Source organism: Pongo abelii, chromosome 16 (assembly GCF_028885655.2).
Source record: "Pongo abelii isolate AG06213 chromosome 16, NHGRI_mPonAbe1-v2.0_pri, whole genome shotgun sequence".
NCBI lineage: Eukaryota > Metazoa > Chordata > Mammalia > Primates > Hominidae > Pongo > Pongo abelii.
In genome coordinates, this window is record NC_072001.2 from 37,000,335 (window position 1) to 37,018,580 (window position 18,246).

At 39.1% G+C, this 18,246-nt stretch overlaps 2 protein-coding genes across 6 annotated transcripts in view; one reads left to right on the top strand and one right to left on the bottom strand.

The window, feature by feature from the left end:
- The window catches only part of SLC12A6 (solute carrier family 12 member 6), a 108,284-nt gene that overhangs the window by 7,374 nt on the left and 82,664 nt on the right, over positions 1-18,246 (bottom strand). For 4 of the 5 annotated variants that reach the window (XM_009249657.4, XM_009249658.4, XM_063716012.1 and 1 more), the window contains 13 exons: positions 17,409-17,623; positions 16,140-16,298; positions 15,872-15,970; positions 15,539-15,596; positions 8,354-8,528; positions 7,947-8,065; positions 6,635-6,733; positions 4,759-4,878; positions 3,890-3,994; positions 3,320-3,488; positions 1,596-1,791; positions 863-1,032; positions 51-182 (listed from right to left, as the gene is read on the bottom strand). In XM_009249657.4, the coding sequence (XP_009247932.3) occupies positions 51-182; positions 863-1,032; positions 1,596-1,791; positions 3,320-3,488; positions 3,890-3,994; positions 4,759-4,878; positions 6,635-6,733; positions 7,947-8,065; positions 8,354-8,528; positions 15,539-15,596; positions 15,872-15,970; positions 16,140-16,298; positions 17,409-17,623 (1,816 nt within the window). 5 annotated transcript variants of the gene reach the window in all.
- LOC129050459 (riboflavin kinase-like) lies at positions 9,781-10,490 on the top strand. Its single transcript, XM_063716561.1, has one exon. The coding sequence runs from the start codon at positions 9,974-9,976 to the stop codon at positions 10,433-10,435; it is 462 nt and encodes a 153-aa protein (XP_063572631.1). The 5' UTR covers positions 9,781-9,973; the 3' UTR covers positions 10,436-10,490.

Below are 18,246 nucleotides of genomic sequence, written 5' to 3' on the forward strand. Positions count from 1 at the left end.
GAGAGGAATGGGGGAATGAACCTCTTGTATCTCAAACTCAGCTTTCTCACCATCTCCACCACTTCTACCTCCGCCTCAATGCGTAAGTGATATAGGAAGGTGGCTAGGTCCTTCTTCATTTGGATACTGTTGTCTTCTAATTGGGCTACTGTGAAGATCCGTATGCTGCACTTTCGCCACACCTGAGAGAGTGACATACACACGTGGAAAATTAGAGCAAGGAGGCAAAAAAGGTTATTTCCTAAGACATTAGACATTGTGGTCTAGAAGAACCTTGCTATATATAGTATAAGGCTATTTGTTCCTAGCTTCCTACTTGCTATGTTATTGTATTAGGGCAAAAGACTGACTAAACACCACATTTAATACAGTTTTAAGGAGTCCTTAATTTCATAACAAGAAAACACTGGCAAAAGAAAAGATGGCTCACGATACGTTAAGAGGGTGCTTTATTCAGACAGTGTATCAATGACAACATTCAGACTATATATTTACTATTTTAAATCTCATTTAATTAGTCTTACCACAGAATGAGCGCATATATGCGTGCAATACACACACATACATATACCTTAAGTTTCCAGTATTTTTTTTAAAAAGATGTGTTCACTTGTTGTTTTCCCCTAGGGCTCATATGGAACTTTGTTAATTGGCTGAATTTCACTTGGAGATAAGTAGGTATCAAATACAAAGACAATGATTTCTCTTGTTTGAAAGTGGGATCATGGGAAAGCCTAGAATAACTTCCAACTCTTCTGATTCTAAACCCCAACACTATTATAATCAGAGAAAGAATTTGTCTGTCCTGTGAACCAGGACAGAAGGGAGAAAGACTTTTGTAAAAAAAAGTTGTCTCAAATACCTTGTGCTGTTTCAGTAGGAATGGTAGTAGCATAAGCATCCCCCCATCATGCACAATCCACCACACATCAATGTTGCCCTCAGAAAATTGCTCCACATTGCTGGGAAAGAAGGAGATGTTTTTAGCCACCAGCAGTGCGAGATGGGCAGCAGTTGTCACTCGAACTGTGCCTAGGGAGAAAAAAGAATAAGCAGAGAAGAATCCTTAGGCTTGCCTTGCTTCCTAGCATGTCAGGAAAGCAAGGAAATGCTCTTTTCACACTTCTTTGAGAAAGGGGTCCTATTTACTTAGTAGGTTATTTCTCATTACGTAACAAAAATCATTGTGAAAAATCTGAATAGCTAACAGACTGAGAACCACAGTTTATGTTACTAGGTATATTCTGATTACTACATTTCTAAGGGGGGATATGTGAATTTGAGAGATTATGATGCTGAAGAACAATTCTTGCAATTCCTGTGAGAACATCAATATGGAAAATCACAAATGAAAACATGGCAATTTTGGAGATAATTCCTAGCACAAGACTTGACAGAATTAATTCATGAACATAATGTGAAGCTGAAGGGGGTAGGTAGAATCTGTGTATTACTACCAATAGTTTTTCAGGTTGCCTTATAAGATTATGCTTTAGCAATGGCATAGTCTCTACTTTAGGAGGCTAGGGGTGACAGAGATTTAACTACATCCCCTCGACTTGGGCCTTTAGGTTTGTATGAGAAATGGTTAGTACCAATAAAAGTCTTCCAAGCGCGGGCATCTTCGCTTTGACGCCAGCCATTAGGCCAGCCCATCACCACCGTGTTGTGCTTCATGCCCCCAAGGCCACATGACTGGATGAGGTGGGAAATGCCCTCTCTCAGCTTGGCGGCCACCACCAGCTGGCAGAATCCTTTTACCTTCTCTGCCTCCATTAGGTGCTTTATGGTCTGAAAGAGACACAGGACCGCAACACTGAACTGGTTCACTCTGGACATTTTAACCCATTATTCCTTCTCCATATTATATACCCCACCTTTTTCCAAAGTCTTCATAAAACTATATTGTCTACAGAAAAGTCCAAAAAGTTAAAATTATCCCAAAGGAATTTCATGATCTTTTGTCTTTTTCACTTTCTAAGTGCTTACTACGTATTTTTGCCTCTGTAGCTGGTTGTCTACATGTAGTTTCTCTGCTTTTTCCTCTGTTCTGCTTTTGTTCCTTTGCACCATACCAAAAAACTGGGAACAGGGATCTCTACAAAGTGAATGTTCAACATTCTTTCTCAGTTGACCAGGGTGATTCACTATTGTGAACACGATCTCCTTCCTGCCTCAGCCCCAGTCATGCCCTGACTCATCTTACCAGAAACTCGGTATGATGATTCAGTTTCACTTTAGAATTTTCTCAGGTATGTTTTCTTTTTCGCTTCTCCCATTCCCATATGCTTTTTGACATTTTAATGGTGATTATTCATGACACTTGTATTTGCATTACTCTTTATTTAGTCAAACCAATTTGGAGATATCATCTCATTTACTCTTACTCCACCCTCTTGGTGGGAAAAGGAAGGGAATAATGGTATGGAAAATGGAATGATTTTTGCAAAGGCACAGATTAAATCAGTGATGTGGCTAAGAACTAGGCTCTTCTGATTTTCAATCCTGTGTACCTTTTATTAATTTTTACCATCATTCTGGAGTAATGTTTCTTCAGCATTTCTAGTGTTTAGGATTTCAAAGCATTCCAAAATGAAATCCAGTACAACTTTTTTTTTTTTAAATTATACTTTAAGTTTTAGGGTACATGTGCACAATGTGCAGGTCTGTTACATATGTATACATGTGCCATGTTGGTGTGCTGCACCCATTAACTCGTCATTTAACATTAGGTATATCTCCTAATGCTATCCTTCCCCCCTCCCCCCAACAGTAAAACTTTTGAAATGCCATTGAACACAATGGCATTTCAAAAACAATAGGATTAGTTCTATCATATATAATAAGTATTAGAGTGAAAACAACTTCCTTGTTAAAGTAGAACTTTAATGTTCAGTACAGCTAACCAGAAGTGGCAAAGGAATCTTGCTCATGATACCACGTAGATTAGTAAAGAGGAAGAAAATTTGGTCATTACTCCTTGTTGTCACAAGATTGAGAGGAACCCTCTCCATAGTTCAAGAATCAATTTATTTACATGACTTTTCTCAGTGCTTAGATTAATGTTTGGAGTATATTTGAACATAAGGTTTAGACTTAATAATCTTATAATTTAGTAATGCTTTAAACAGGAAGAAATAATAAATATTTTCTGGCTCGTCTTATTATTTGGGAGAAAGTGTCTGTTCAAAGGTCAGCACTAAGTGAGAAACCTCCTAGATCACTCAGGAACAAGATTCAAGTAGAAGTTTGAGGTCTTACTACTTAACATCACAAAGCTGTAAACTGAGTTCCAATACATCAAAAGCCTGACTCTTACCTGCTCAGCAGCTAAAGCTTCACCGTAGTTCTCTAGGAAGTTCCCCACGATGACAGAGCCCACAATAGTGAGACCTTTTCCTGCTTTGAGCTGTGAGGCAAAGGTGAGGAGGCGAGGATGCTTGACATGTAAGTCTTCATCTAGTTTCAGTAATACAAGCAACTGAGGCCTGTGAAGAGGTTGGTGGGGGTTGGAGGGAGGAGAAAACATTTTGGGTTTGGGGAACAGAATGGCAGACTCCACCTTTAATTCAGGAGATCTGTATGAGACAGGTAATTTGACAGAAGGAAGAGATCACAGGAGATGACAGGATGAGGGCATTACTTTGAATGCTCCCAGTACTATCTCAAGTTGATCAGTCTTCAAGGAAGAATAATCAATTGCAGAAATCTTGATCATAAATGACATGAAGAAAAGGGAATAAAAAAATTAAGGATTTAGAATAGTTCAAAACAGGTCCCTTATACCAATTCCTTGAGCCACATATGGTTTCCTTATCCTATAATCAACAAAACACATATTTTTGTGTGTTAACTATGTGCCAAATACTGCTAGTGTTGATTTCTTTACCTCCAGTTTTTAGTGTGTGGAGGTCCTTCCTCCAATCGAAGCAAAGCAAACCGGGCTGCACTGAGGGACAGCCCACGGATACCATCACCCCATTCTTTCTCAGCTCTGTGAGAAAAAGAAAAGAGCAGAGACAAATTTAAACTATAGTAAGTATAATTTTAAAAAATAAAGTTTTTTTCTGAATCTAAAAATCACACATGTGCAAGGTAGAAGATTAAAGCTCAGATTAATGATTTACATAATGTTCTTTACTAACATAATGAACCCGATATAGGCAGATCAACAGCACCAACAGACTGCACTGCACAAACAGTTCAGAATAAAGCCTGAAGGGGTCACTCATTCAGTCCTTCTACGTAATTGTTCAAAACAATAATGTAAAAGAGCAATTTAGATTAGAAAATTATAACAGACCTGGAATTTAAGTTACTTTGAAAATAATGCAGAGAAAGTAAAGTTCAATGTGATCTTCTGAATAAGAATGTTATTTCGTCCTCATTTTTGAAAGCTGTAAGTCTTAGTAGTTACTAAGTTGTTCAGAACTAATTTCTTTTTCATTTCAGAGACAATCTCTTGACTGAAGAGATAAGCAAAAATATTTATATTTGTGTTATACTTTGTTTAGTACTAATTATTATTATTTGGAAATATCCTTTGTTATTTTCCATTGATCCATTCATACTTTCTCAATGGATCTCCCTTGTGATGAAACGCTTGCATCAGTAAGACGGTTAGAGAATTAGGGGTACAAAATATAGTTATGAAAATGAAGTTACCTGAGTCCTTAAGGTATTTTCATTGAGCTGGCTTTAACCAAACTAGCTAGTCTTGCTACTTTTAGCAGTGATCAAGATTAAATCCACACTCACCCTTGGTATTCAATGTACTTGTAGATCATACCAGCTATTACCATGGCTACAATGGCATAATACCAGGAAGAAATGAACATCAGAGCCAGACAGATACTCATTCCCATGAAAGAAAGGGCCCTAGAAAATTAAAAACAAATACAAAAAAGTATCTTTTAAAGTAGCTGAAAAAGAAGCCTATGTTAAAGGTGCTTCTCAAACTATCTGTGGTGAGGGATTATTTTTTAAAAACTTTGAAACTATTATAAATAGAACTTTTGTAAAATGCAATAAAAATGAATTATTCGAAAAATTATCACATGCCTGGATGCTGTAGCAATGTCAAACTGCCTCAAAAGTTTCTAAATGATTATTCTCAATTCTATAGTTGTCTTATCATGAAACAGTTGGTAGATGTGCACTAAACCCCAAACTGTCCTTTGCAACAGAAGATGTTTCCAACTGCTGGAAAACCATATAAATAATGGAACACTATCAGTCATCTGCAGTTATGAGGACAATTAATACTTACTTGGCAAAGCCAGGATGGGACATGCAGCCAGAAATGTTAATAACTCTAGGATCTTTTTAAAAATTTTCATACAAATATTTCTAAAAATTTTATAAATACTTATTAGCATAACTGCAGAACTCACTGAGAAAAATTATTTTTGGGCCGAGCGTGGTGGCTCACGGCTGTAATCCCAGCACTTTGGGAGGCTGAGGCAGGCGGATCACAAGGTCAGGAGACCGAGACCATCCTGGCTAACACAGTGAAACCCTGTCTCTACTAAAAATACAAAAAATTAGCCGGGCGTGGTGGCGGGCGCCTGTAGTCCCAGCTACTCAGGAGGCTGAGGCAGGAGAATGGCGTGAACCTGGGATCTCAGCTCACTGCAACCTCCGACTCCCGGGTTCAAGCGATTCTCCTACCTCAGCCTCCTGAGTAGCTGGGATTACAGGCATGTGCCGCCATGCCCAGCTACTTTTATATTTTTAGTAGAGACGGAGTTTCCCCATGTTGGTCAGGCTGGTCTCAAACTCCTGACCTCAGGTGATCCACCTGCCTTGGCCTCCCAAAGTGCTGGGATTATAGGCATGAGCCACCATGCCCAGCCTCATGAGGAACTTTTAACTAACGTTATAGAAAGAGGAATTGAGGCATTAAAAAATCAGTTGAAGATTTTAATTTTTGCCCAGTAAACGTTACATCACTGCCCACCATTGGTAAGTGAAGACAGAAAGGGAACAAGGAGAAAGTTAGCAAAGAAGAATGTAGCAACGGGTACATACATGACATAATTAATGAGCTCTGAGCTATAAGAGCAAAGAGATGGGATGGTAGCCAAAAATCTTTCATGATGACCCCTTCAGGACTGGGGAGACTTAACTACAACAGCAGCAGCAGCAACAGTTCATTGAGAGCTGAGCTTTACTATGTACCAGGCACTATGATAAGCACTTTAGATTTATCAGTCCCATTTTACAAATGAATAAAATTAGATTTTACATGGTTATGTGCTTTGCTGAAGGTTACAAAGCTAGGAAATAGTAGAGCTGAGATTGGAATTTAGAACCTCTGACTCTGTAGCCCTAAGAGACAAACAGGAAAATAAATACGCAAGAGAAGGTTGTTTTAACCTGAAAATTATAGAAGGCTGGATATCTCTATTTAGTGCTTTTGCTCTATTCGTATTGGGTGTTATAAGTTATTATAAAGTGATACAGGAAAATAGGATAGGAGGATGAGGATTCAGATAAGAACTGAAAGTTGAAACAGTATGAAATGGCTGACCAAGAAAAAAATTTTATCGAGAACCCAGACTCTCCTAGTTTTCTAGTTCAAAGATGGGTTCTCTCCAAATGTGAGTAAAAAGAATAAAAGAAGCAGACTTACCAATGGTAGTAGCGGAATCGGGGTCTCCAGTTGGGTGTTCGAAGTAATGTTTGCAAGGCACATGCCAAGTTCACAAAGAGGTAACACATGAGAAAAAACCTGAAGAATAAAAAGAGTAAGAGGAATGATTATTACTGTAAGATGATTCTTTGAAGGTTAAGTAACTGAATACCTTTGCTGTACTGAAGCCTGTTTCTAGACAACTAACCCTTGATTAAGTAGGAAGCAGAGAAACTTAAACCTCTCCCCACAAAGCTGTTCATCCTTCTCTGTTCTCTCAGTCAATGACACAACCACTCTCTACCCAGTTGTTCTTAGGATAATCCAGGTTTCCTCTTCCTTACCCTTGTTCCAAATTCACTTACCAAGTCCTGTGGATTCTATTTAAAAATCTCTAAGCTGCTTCTCTTCCTTTTCATCTCTACTACTAATCACCTTAGTTCAGGCTCTCATTTCTTCTTTCCAATTAGCATTCCCAGCTCAATTCTAGCCTCCTTCTAATCCATCTTTTATACAAGATTGATCATCCTAAAGCATTATCATTTTGTGCTCAAGGATTACCCACTACTTCCAGGTAAAAGTTCCAGGCCCTTTGTGATCTGGGTCTACCTACTTCTCTATTCTGTTATTCCCTCAACATGTACCCTCCACTCTAGCCAAGCCAAACTACTTCCAGTTCTCTGGATGTGCTACCTTATGCCATCCCTCAATTCCTTTATATGCATTCTCTGCCTGGAATGTTCTTCACCCCGTCTTTTCTTAGCAAATAACCAGTTATTCTTCAAGATACAAGTATCACTTCCTCCGGAAAATCTTTCTTGAGTTTCCGTCTGTTTAGATGCCTTGCTCTGGTGTCCCTAGGGCACTCAGTGTTCACCTTTACCATGGCACTCATCACGCTATATGGGAATCATTGGTTTCCTTATCCATTACCAGTTCCATAAGACTGTGTCTTATCCATCTTTGTATTCCCAGAATACCACATTACACAGTGCCAGGTAAGTAGTAAGCATCAATAAGTCACAGGTGAATAAATAAATAAAAACTAACAGTGGTGGTAAAAGCTACAACCAATTGACAATGAATTAGAAATGAAGCCAAAGAACTTTTGAAGTTAAATAGGTAGGAAAAAACCTAATAACTTACAAAAGTTAGCCTTACTTGGAAGTTCTCAGGAATGATTTTTATTTAAGTGAAGTTACATCTGTATTTAGCCCACTCTGTTATCACTACTGTTACATGACTGATGGAAATAAACATGTATTATTTATCATTTAAGCAAGAATAACTGAAGAGAATCACTGGCTCTTACATGGAAAGAATTGGGGCCACAAGATCCAGGGAGGCAATGAGTATTCCGAGCTCTGCAATGGCAGCAGTTAGAAGTAAAGCCCAGGTAGGTTCCCCATTGGCTTTGCTGTGGCCAAAAACCTGTACACAGAAGGGAAATATCAGGCACAGGAGTACTGAGTCATTGCTCTCTGATTTCTCTAGCCTACAGTTTCAGACATCTGGAAGACAATAGTGTTACAACTGTGATACCTTTTAAATACCTTTACAGCACTCACAGGTAAACTCATGCCTGGGATTTAGAGGGTCTTGTACTAAAAACCCACATCTCCACATTTATGATCTAGTAATTTCTAAGCCCATGAAGACCACACTGTTTCTCATTAAAGCTGGGAAAAAAAGAAGAGGGCATAATAAAAGGTCACTCACCCTCAGAAACGGTATGATGTTATCCTTGGCAATAGCTTGTAGCAGCCTCGGTGCACCTGTGAGGCTCTGAAGTCCAGCCCCACATGTTGAAAAGAAGGAGCCAATAACAATCACCCATGGGGATGGCCAAGATAAGGTGCCCACCACCAAATTACCTTTCACAGCATCACCGAACCTGGGAAAGAAATAGGAGTGGGAAATTTAATCTGGAAATAACTTTAGACTGAAAGACTAGAGACATTCACCCATTTTTTTTTTCTTTTTCTTTTTTTTTTTTTTGAGACAGACTCTCACTCTGTCATCCAGGCTAGAGTGCAGTGGTGTGATCTTGGCTCACTCCAAACTCCGCCCCCCAAGTTCAAGCGATTCTCTTGCCTCGGCTTACATCTGAGATTACAGGTGTGCACCAACACACCTGGCTAATTTTTGTATTTTGAGTAAAGACGGGGTTTCACCATGTTGCACAGGCTGGTCTCAAACTCTTGGCCTCAAGTGATTCACCTGCCTCAGCCTCCAAAAGTGCTGGGATTACAGGCGTGAACCACTGCGTCCAGCCCACCCAGTTTTTTTTTTTCTAAGTTTTAGAGAATCAAAAGTGAGACAAGTAATATTATGAAATATAAGATAGCTAGATTTGATCAAAAGGCACTACTGACCTATATTAGGAAAAAAATACTTATGAGGCTAGAAAATAAGCTAAGCTTCAGTTGTAACTTTCCCCTTCAGGGTATCAAAATATCTGCTTTTTAGAAAAATCGCAATCTCACTGCACTATAATTCTGTATTCTTGAAACATAAGCATTTTTCTGTCATAAAAAGCTATGAATAAAAATGTTTAGTGATTTGAAAAATAATGCATCACAACTTCTTATCCATTCTTCTAGTGTTGATTTCTATTGTATAAAATATTATAATTAACATCTTTATGCACATATCTACATTCACAGTTCAGGTTTTTTTCCTTAAGGCAGGTTTTTTTTTTTTTTTTTTTTTTTTTTGAGACAGGTCTCACTCCGTTGCCAAGGCTGGAGTACAGTGACGCTATCTCAGCTCACTGCAGCCTTGACCTCTCTGGCTCAGGCGATGCTCCTGCCTCATCCTCCCAAGTGGCTGGGACCACAAGTGTGTGCTACCATGTCCGACTAATCTTTTACAAAATTTTTTGTAGAGACAGGATCTCGCCTCGTTGCCCAGGCTTGTCAATGAACTCCTGGGCTCATGTGATCTTCCCCTCTTGGCCTCCCAGTATGCTGGAATTACAGGCATGAGCCATTGTGCCCAGCTAAGTTATGGCAGATTCTTAAGAGGGAATAACTAACCAAAGGGATCAATATCTTAAAACATTTCAAAATCACTACTAAACTGCCGTCCAGAAAGTTTGTACTAAATTTTACTCCCACTGGAAATATAAGAAGATTCAAGGTCTCCGCTGCCCTCCAGCGGAGACGCAGCTCCTCAGGCGCCGGGCGGCATTTGTTGGGTCGGCGGCGTCAGGGATTCGCAGTGGCGTGTGGTCGGCGTCGTCCGGCCCCTGGTGCGCCCCCGCGGCAGGCAGAGCTCACGCTCCTGTCCCCCGCGTCGACGGCGGCTCCACAGGACGCGCAGACCGGGCCGCAGCCCATGCCCCGAGCGGACTGCATTATGACGCACCTGCCTTACTTCTGCCGGGGCCAAGTCGTGCGGGGCTTCGGCCGCGGCTCCAAGCAGCTGGGCATCCCCACAGCTAATTTTCCTGAGCAAGTGGTAGATAATCTTCCAGCTGATATATCCACCGGTATTTACTATGGTTGGGCCAGTGTTGGAAGTGGAGATGTCCATAAGATGGTGGTGAGCATAGGATGGAACCCATATTACAAGAATACGAAGAAGTCTATGGAAACACATATCATGCATACCTTCAAAGAGGACTTCTATGGGGAAATCCTCAATGTGGCCATTGTTGGCTACCTGAGACCAGAAAAGAACTTTGATTCTTTAGAGTCACTTATTTCAGCAATTCAAGGTGATATTGAAGAAGCTAAGAAACGACTAGTTACCAGAACATTTGAAAGTCAAAGAAGACAATTTCTTCCAGGTTTCTAAAAGCAAAATAATGAATGGCCACTGATGAAAAATTGTATTATTTATTCATTCACTGTTTTCTAGTGTTTCTGTGTTTATTACTGTCCAGCATCGTCTTGGTTATATACTAAAAATCAAACACTTTACTACAGTTGTCAATTAGTTTAAACAGTACAATGTTGTTATCATATCATGCTTCATCTGTTAAATTAAGCCCATCATATCATAGCACTAAAAAGATTGAGTTAAAAATAAGATTTAAAAAATATATACTGATTAAAATGTACCTCTAGCAAGGTATTACATGTGTATAGTATGGGTAAAAAGGCAAGTCACTAGTTTGAGATGAAAACTAAAATTTTCATGGTAAAATGCCAGCATGTATGTACTTGTGTAGTGTGTACTTCTAAACAGAGAAGGCTTATAAAAGTAAATGCATTAAGGCCAAGTGCAGTGGCTCACACTGGTAATCCCAGCACTTTGGGAGGCCGAGGTGAAAGGATTGCTTGAGCTCATGAGTTCAAGACCAGTCTGGGCAACATAGCGAGACCCCATCTCTATAAATTAAAAAACAGGAAATGCATTAAATAGAAGGTTGATAGTTTATCATCAACCTGCGGGGAAGAAACTCAGACTTTCTATTTTTGATATTTTGTGCATTAATACATTACAAACATGAAGATGTTTGTAAAGTTTTGTTTTAGTCATTTTCTTTGCAGTCACATCATTGTACCACCTTCATTATCGTATAGAGCTGCTTCAATTCTGAGTCCTCTGGACTTCCCCTGCCTGTTTTTTGTTGTTGTTGAAGACAGTAAAATAAGTGTTTTCAAATCTATGTCTCCTTTTTGTTGGATATGTTTCTTCTTTTTAACGGTAAATATTCTTGTTCTTCAACATTTTTCTTTGGTTCTTTTTTCCCTTTTTAGGAAAAACAAAACAACAGACTTCATCCTTAGGTTTTCTCAAGATTTAAGTGAACACACTTACACGTATCAATTTCTTAAAGAACACAAAATGTTTCCTCCCTAGCAAAACTATTTAAGAGCCAGTTAAACTATGAAATAGTTATAAAATTATTTTTAATATTTAAGGCCTTGAAATTATATTCCAAGGCAAATCTAAACGGATGTAGTTGTATATGCACGATGTAATTTAATGCTAAAGAGTACTTACAGCTTGAGGGAAAAGCATAAAGTTTTAGTTAAATAGCCTTCATACTGTGGATTTTTCTTCCTACTAACTAATATGTGGGAAATTAAGATTACAGATTGCTTTGGGCCCCCTCAAACAGTACATTGCATCATTGTTCACTGTAGCAACAGATTTGGTGGTGATGGGGGGATAGAGGTAGAAGCAGATAGAAGGTAATTTTAAAGTTAATTTATTGTGAATCATTTTCCCCTAATCTGCATAAATGAATTAGAACTGATTTTAACAAAAATATTTTGTATAAAAAGTACTCAGAAAAACATCTAAAGCTGTTGGAGAAGAGGGACTCATATAAATGCAGTTGGATTGTGTTTTGCTTTTTATTTCTTTATAAAAATATGTCAAAAACAGTTTTTAATTTTAGAAATCTTATACTCGAAAGAAGCCTCAATTATCAGTGGCTTTATGAAGTAAAGTTAAAAACAAACATAGGGAATGTGAAAATATTTGTGTTTGTTCTGTCTGACTAGCTTGCTGCTAAATGCTTTCTTTAGGTGTGTGAAAGTTCTTTGATATGTTATTGTCCCTTTACATCTTGTTAAATAGCCATTGCATTTGAGAATCAGTGTGTTGTTTAGGGGTTAATTGTGTCTATATTTTTCAAAAACTTTTATATTATGTATTATAAGAAGTTACAGTAGTACCATTTTGATTAATCTGAATGTTTTCAGGCCTTGAAATAAATTTTGACTAAGTGAAAAAAAAAAAAAAGAAGAAGATTCAAGCCTTATGGCACATGCACACTCCACACCAGTCTTGTGTATTAAAAAAAGTTAAGGTCACTTCTAATTTGATGGCTGAAACACGGCATCAGTTTAATTACTCGTTTTAACAATTTTTATTAAGTATCACACACAAAAAGTAATGTGCAAGGCTGGGTGCGGTGGCTCATGGCTGTAATCCCAGCACTTTGGGAGGCTGAGGCGGGCGGATCATGAGGTCAGGAGATCAAGACCATCCTGGCTAACACAGTGAAACCCCATCTCTACTAAAAATACAAAAAATTAGCTGGGCGTGGTGGCGGGCGCCTGTAGTCCCAACTACTCGGGAGGCTGAGGCAGGAGAATGGCATGAACCCGGGAGGCTGAGGTTGCAGTGAGCCGAGACTGCACCACTGCACTCCAGCCTGGGCGACAGAGCGAGACTCCGTCTAGGGGGAAAAAAAAGTAATGTGCAAAAAAACAACAAATGCACATCTGAAGATTTCTACAAAGCAAACACCCATGCTGTAGGTGTTGACCTACTACCATGCAGGTCAGGAAACAGAACACTGCCAGTCCCAAAATTCTCTTACACCCGTTCCCACTCATTAGCCCTTTCTTCCTCTCCACTATCCTGACTTTTTTTTTTTTTGACAGGGTCTTGCTTTGTCACCCAGGCTGGACTGTAATGCTGTGGTCATGACTGACTGTAGCCTCAACCTCCTGGGTTCAAGTGATCTTTCTGCCTCAGCCTTCCCAGTAGCTAGCACTACAGGCATACACCACCATGCCCAGCTAATTTTTTACTTTCTGTAGTGACAAAGTCTTGCTATGTTGCCTAGGCTGGTCTGGAACTCCTGACCTCAAACAATCTTCTAGCCTCAGCCTCCCAAAGTGCTGGGATTACAGGCATGAGCCACCATACCCAGTCCTCTGACTTTGAATACTATAGAGTTTTACCGTTTTAAAACTTTATATAAATGATACGCAGTACATACTTTTGTGTTTGGTTTTCTTCACTTAGCATTGCTTGTGAATTTTTTTGGGGGGAGGTGTATATTGCTATGACTTACTTTGCTGTATGGCTTCCTATTACATGAATATATAATTTAATCATTCTACTAGCGATGGACATTTGGATTATTTCCAGGTTTTGGCTATTAAGAATACTTATGAGGGGAAAATGAAGCAGGCAAAAATAAATAAATAAATAAAAAGAATAACACTACTGTGAAAATTCTTGTGAATTATTCTTGATGCACATGTGCAAGCATTTCTGTTAGATATACCTAGAAGTGGAAATGCTGAGTCATAGTTAAGCACATGTTCAACTTTAGGAGATAATAACCAATAATTTTCCAAAATGATACTCTAATTTACACTCTCAATAATAATTTTTATATTATGGTGTAACTTACCAAAGTTCCATGAATTTCCTACTACAATGGTATAGTAATACACTATACTTATATACATACATATATATACCCCCTCCCCCCCACACACACATATACTGTATTACATACATATATATTGTGCTTTTCATTTTTGTCAACAATATTTATATTCCATCTCTTAGGCTTCGAGTCCTCAAAGAGCTCAACGTGTAGGGGAGAGTAATATGAAAACAAGTAGCTGCAATATAGCATCATAAATGCCATAATATAGTATATTCAAATAGAGTGGCTGAACACAAGGCGGAGTGTTTACCTCTGTTTGGGTGAGTATGGGAAAGCTTTACAGGAGAGAAGACCTTAGCCTAGTCTCTAAGAGGATGAATATGAGTTGGCCAGGTGGGAGTAACCTATTCTAAGCAAAGGAAATAACACAGACAAATGTGTTTATAAGTGGAGACATAATACGACATATTAAACTCTAAGTTAGGGAGCTTATGAGGGAATGGCAGGAGATAACAGTAAAAAGAGGTAGAGAGGGCCAGATCACAGTGATGGATTTTAACAGGCTTTGGCAGGCTCTGAAGCAGGGAGGTTTGTATCTTCAAATTTTGTGTTTTAGAAAAGCCATTCTGGTGGCAGTGTGGAAGAAGGATTAGAAGCTAGAACTAAAAGGGAGATTATTACAATAACATAGGCAAAAATCCTGAAGGCCTGTACAAAGTGAGTGATGTGGATAAAGAATAGGGGATACATCTGTGTAGTGTGGGAATTTTAATAAAATAATAGTGGAAAGGGCTGGGTGTGGTGGTTCATGCCTATAAGCCTAGCACTTTGAGAGGCTAAGGTGGGAGGATTGCTTGATCCCAGGAGCTTCAGACCATCCTGGACAACATAGTAAGGCCCCATCTTTACAAAAAAAATAAAAAAGACTACTAGCTGGGTGTGGTGGTATGCACCTGTGGACCCAGCTACTTGGGAAGCTGAGGCGGAAGGATTACTTGAGCCCAGGAGGTTGAGGCTGTAGGGAGCCGTCATTGCACCACTGCACTGTAGTCTGGGCAACAGAGCAAGACCTTGTCTCTAAATAAATACGTAGAAAAGAAAAGAAGAAAAGAGAAAAGAACAGAATATGAAGAAAGTAAGTTTCAGGCTTTTATTTAGAATGCCAAACACAATTAGATACTTATCTCTCATAAAGGAGATGCTAGAGACACTTGAAATTTTTTTTACTTGCCCTTCTTGACTTTTGGTCTCGTTTCTGAACAGTTCTTGATGGACAGGGAAGTCCTCATTATTCAGACACATTCACTGCTTTTTTGAAGGACTGTATTTAACTGTCTCATATATTCACTAGAAAATACTGGCCCCTTTGGGAACTACATTCATATATTTTCTTATTGTTAGTCATGATTGATAACTCAGGTTGGGTTATTTTTTTGAGAAAGGGTCTCACTTTGTCACCCAGGCTGGAGTACAGTGGCATGATCATGGCTCACTACAGCTTTGACTTCCCAGGCTTAAGTGATCCTCCCACCTCGGTCCCCCAAGTAGCTGGGGCTGTTAGGTGCACACCACCACACCTGGCTAATTTTTGTGCTTTTTGTAGAGACAGGGTTTTGCCATGTTGCACAGGCTGGTCTTGAACTCCTGAGCTCATGCAGTCCACCTGCCTTGGCCTCCCAAAGTGCTAGGATTACAGGCATGAGCCATGGTGCCTGGCTGTGTTGAGTCTATAACTGTCTTGGAGCTATGTGGAATGATCAGAAGTCACGGCAGACAGACACATAATTGTTACAAAGAAATTCATTACTCACTTGTCTCTGAGAACAACCCCTTCAATACATGCACCAAAAAGGACAACATTGCTTAAATCTACCATATTGAGAGTCAAGGAAACTGTTGTTTACCCTCTAACATGAGATAGAAAGTAGACACTCAGTAGACACTTTCTTCTGTCAGTAAAATGAGCTGCTAAATACTCCTATAAATTCTTTTTTGAATTTTCTATATGAGGTAGGCAGATTATCTGGCAAGAAGTGAAGTGACAGAAAGCAGGTATCTTTGTTACCAGGATAAAAATACTGATCATCTAGTTCTACTGGATGCTCCTATGACTAAGACTCAGACTGGATCCATAAAAAGGATACAGACAAAGGAGGTGGTCAGGATGGCAAGGATAGTACCAATGGGAATAGACTTCTGAGCATCTTTCAGATCTCCAGATCTGTTTGATCCAGCCATGATACCTTTAGAGATAAGGGGGAAAAAACCAAGTTAACTTCTTGGACACTTTGATATTGATACTGATAGCAAAGAGTAGAAGCAAATCTAGGAACCCTGAGAATTCTGCCTCCTGAGAAAAATCACTCCGTGGGTCTGACAGCTTCTGAAATATACAACAGCCTATGTGTTTACCTGTCACAGAGGGAAAGAAGATTCCCACCAGAAGCGTGAAGGAGGTGGTGATGTCAACAAGAACATATTCATGGTTTAAGCTGCCTAAGACATCAGAAGATTTGGCTGAAGGCTTTTCGATGATCTCTCCCTTGGGTAGGTAATTACTCCAAAGATTCTCTGCAGTGGGAAAAATGGGAATTTAAGCAGCAGCAGTATGAAAAAAAGATAATTAATTTTCTACCCAAACATTCAAAATCAGCCTCCTCATTTATACAGTTTCTAAAGCTGTGTTTGCTTCTACATGAGCACATGTATACACACACACTGCACAATAAAACACACATAAATAAAAACATAGTGTTCTCTCTTTTTTTTTTTTTGAGACAGAGTCTCACTCTGTCACCAGGCTGGAGTGCAGTGGCACAATCTCGGCTCACTGCAAGCTCTGCCTCCCAGGTTCATGCCATTCTCCTGCCTCAGCACCCTGAGTAGCTGGGACTACAGGCGCCTGCCACCACGACCAGCTAATTTTTTATATTTTTAGTAGAGACGGGGTTTCACCATGTTAGCCAGGATGGTCTCGATCTCCTGACCTCATGATCCTCCCACCTAGGCCTCCCAAAGTGCTAGGATTACAGGCATAACCCACTGCGCCCGGCTAAACATAATGTTCTTTCTTATCTAATTTAAATATAATTTGAAAAAATGATTTGGTACATGCAAATACAGTTTAACTTTACTAATGCAAATTAGTCAAAGTTAAACAGACTAAAACTAAATGCCCCACAAATCCCATTATTATTTATTAGTCATCAATGCTGTTTCTAACACCTTAATGTAAACTTACTTATGTGCAAAGAAATTTATAGACCAAACATTTATAATAGAAGCCACTTAAGGAATGTTTCAGGAATTTAGCTACGTTAGGAAGATACATGTGGATGCGGACATTAAAACAGGCCTATTCTGTCAGTGCAGGAAGAACATTGGCAATTTTACAAGAATACACAGAATATTTTACCCTAAGGTTAGAAAGTGATTTGCTCAACTCTGCTCTGAAATGGAGGTGAATTTTAGCAGACATCACTCTGTAAAGGAGTCCTGAATAAGGACAGCTTTACTAATGGAAAAGCAGAAATATGGTGAATTAAGAGCTGTGTGGTGTGCTTAAGAAGGGAATTAGCATCATGGCAGTGAATCTTTATGGACAGTAGAAGAATCTAAGATGACAAGGCCTATTTTCCCCAGAAAATAGGAAAAAACTTGTCCAATAACTCCCTAACTTACCTGTAATTATACCACTAGCCAATCCAGGAATGCCCTGGATTGAAGTGACGTTATTGTGAACAAAGTATTCATCACAGGTGGCATTGAAAAATTGACTCGAGTTACAGAAGAATCCCCATAACTTTGATGGGACTGTCATGTTGTTAATTTCCTTGGTCTTAGAGCAAACGTCAATGTGTCTTGATGAAAGGGTGCGGTTACCCAGCATGCAGACCCTAAGTGAAAAGAAATAGAGAGAAAGATCAAGTAAGGAAAAAAAAATACATAAAAAAAAAAAAAAGGAAACAGGTTAGTAAAGGAAACAAGAACCCCATCTTTAAGAGCTTCTACTGTCATGGGTGGGAAAGGAACTAATGTTTATTTATTTATGATTTATTTTAGCACTGTGAATGGTAACTTACATTTCCTGCCAATTTAATACTTACAGCAACCTCACAATGTATTAGAATTTCTATGTTGTGGATGGAGGCACTGAAGTTTAGGAAGTCAGGGAGTTAATTGAAGGTCAGGGAAATACAGTTATCTGTCCAAGGTCATAGGTGGTGGCAGTGAAGGAAGTCAAATGGAAGAACTGTCTGAAGACATTATGCTGACTCATCTTCCAATATTGTTGGCTAAAATTGTTAGGTCTAAAAGAATACTTAAGTCCTTTTGTTGTTCTTATAAAGTAAAAAGCACTCCTCTTTTTTTGGCCTAGAAAAGCCTAACATTCATAACAAACATCTTGAAAATGTTATGCTAAAGGCTGAATCTTCTGGCTACTGTTGCAAGGAAAACAGCTTGGCCAGAATTAAAAGGCAGATTCCCCTATGGCCTAAGAGAAAACTGTTTTTGAACT

What these genes read in the sequence shown, in the direction of transcription:
- LOC129050459 (XM_063716561.1), top strand. Translation starts at nt 9,974, where the DNA reads ATGCCCCGAGCGGACTGCATTATGACGCACCTGCCTTACTTCTGCCGG.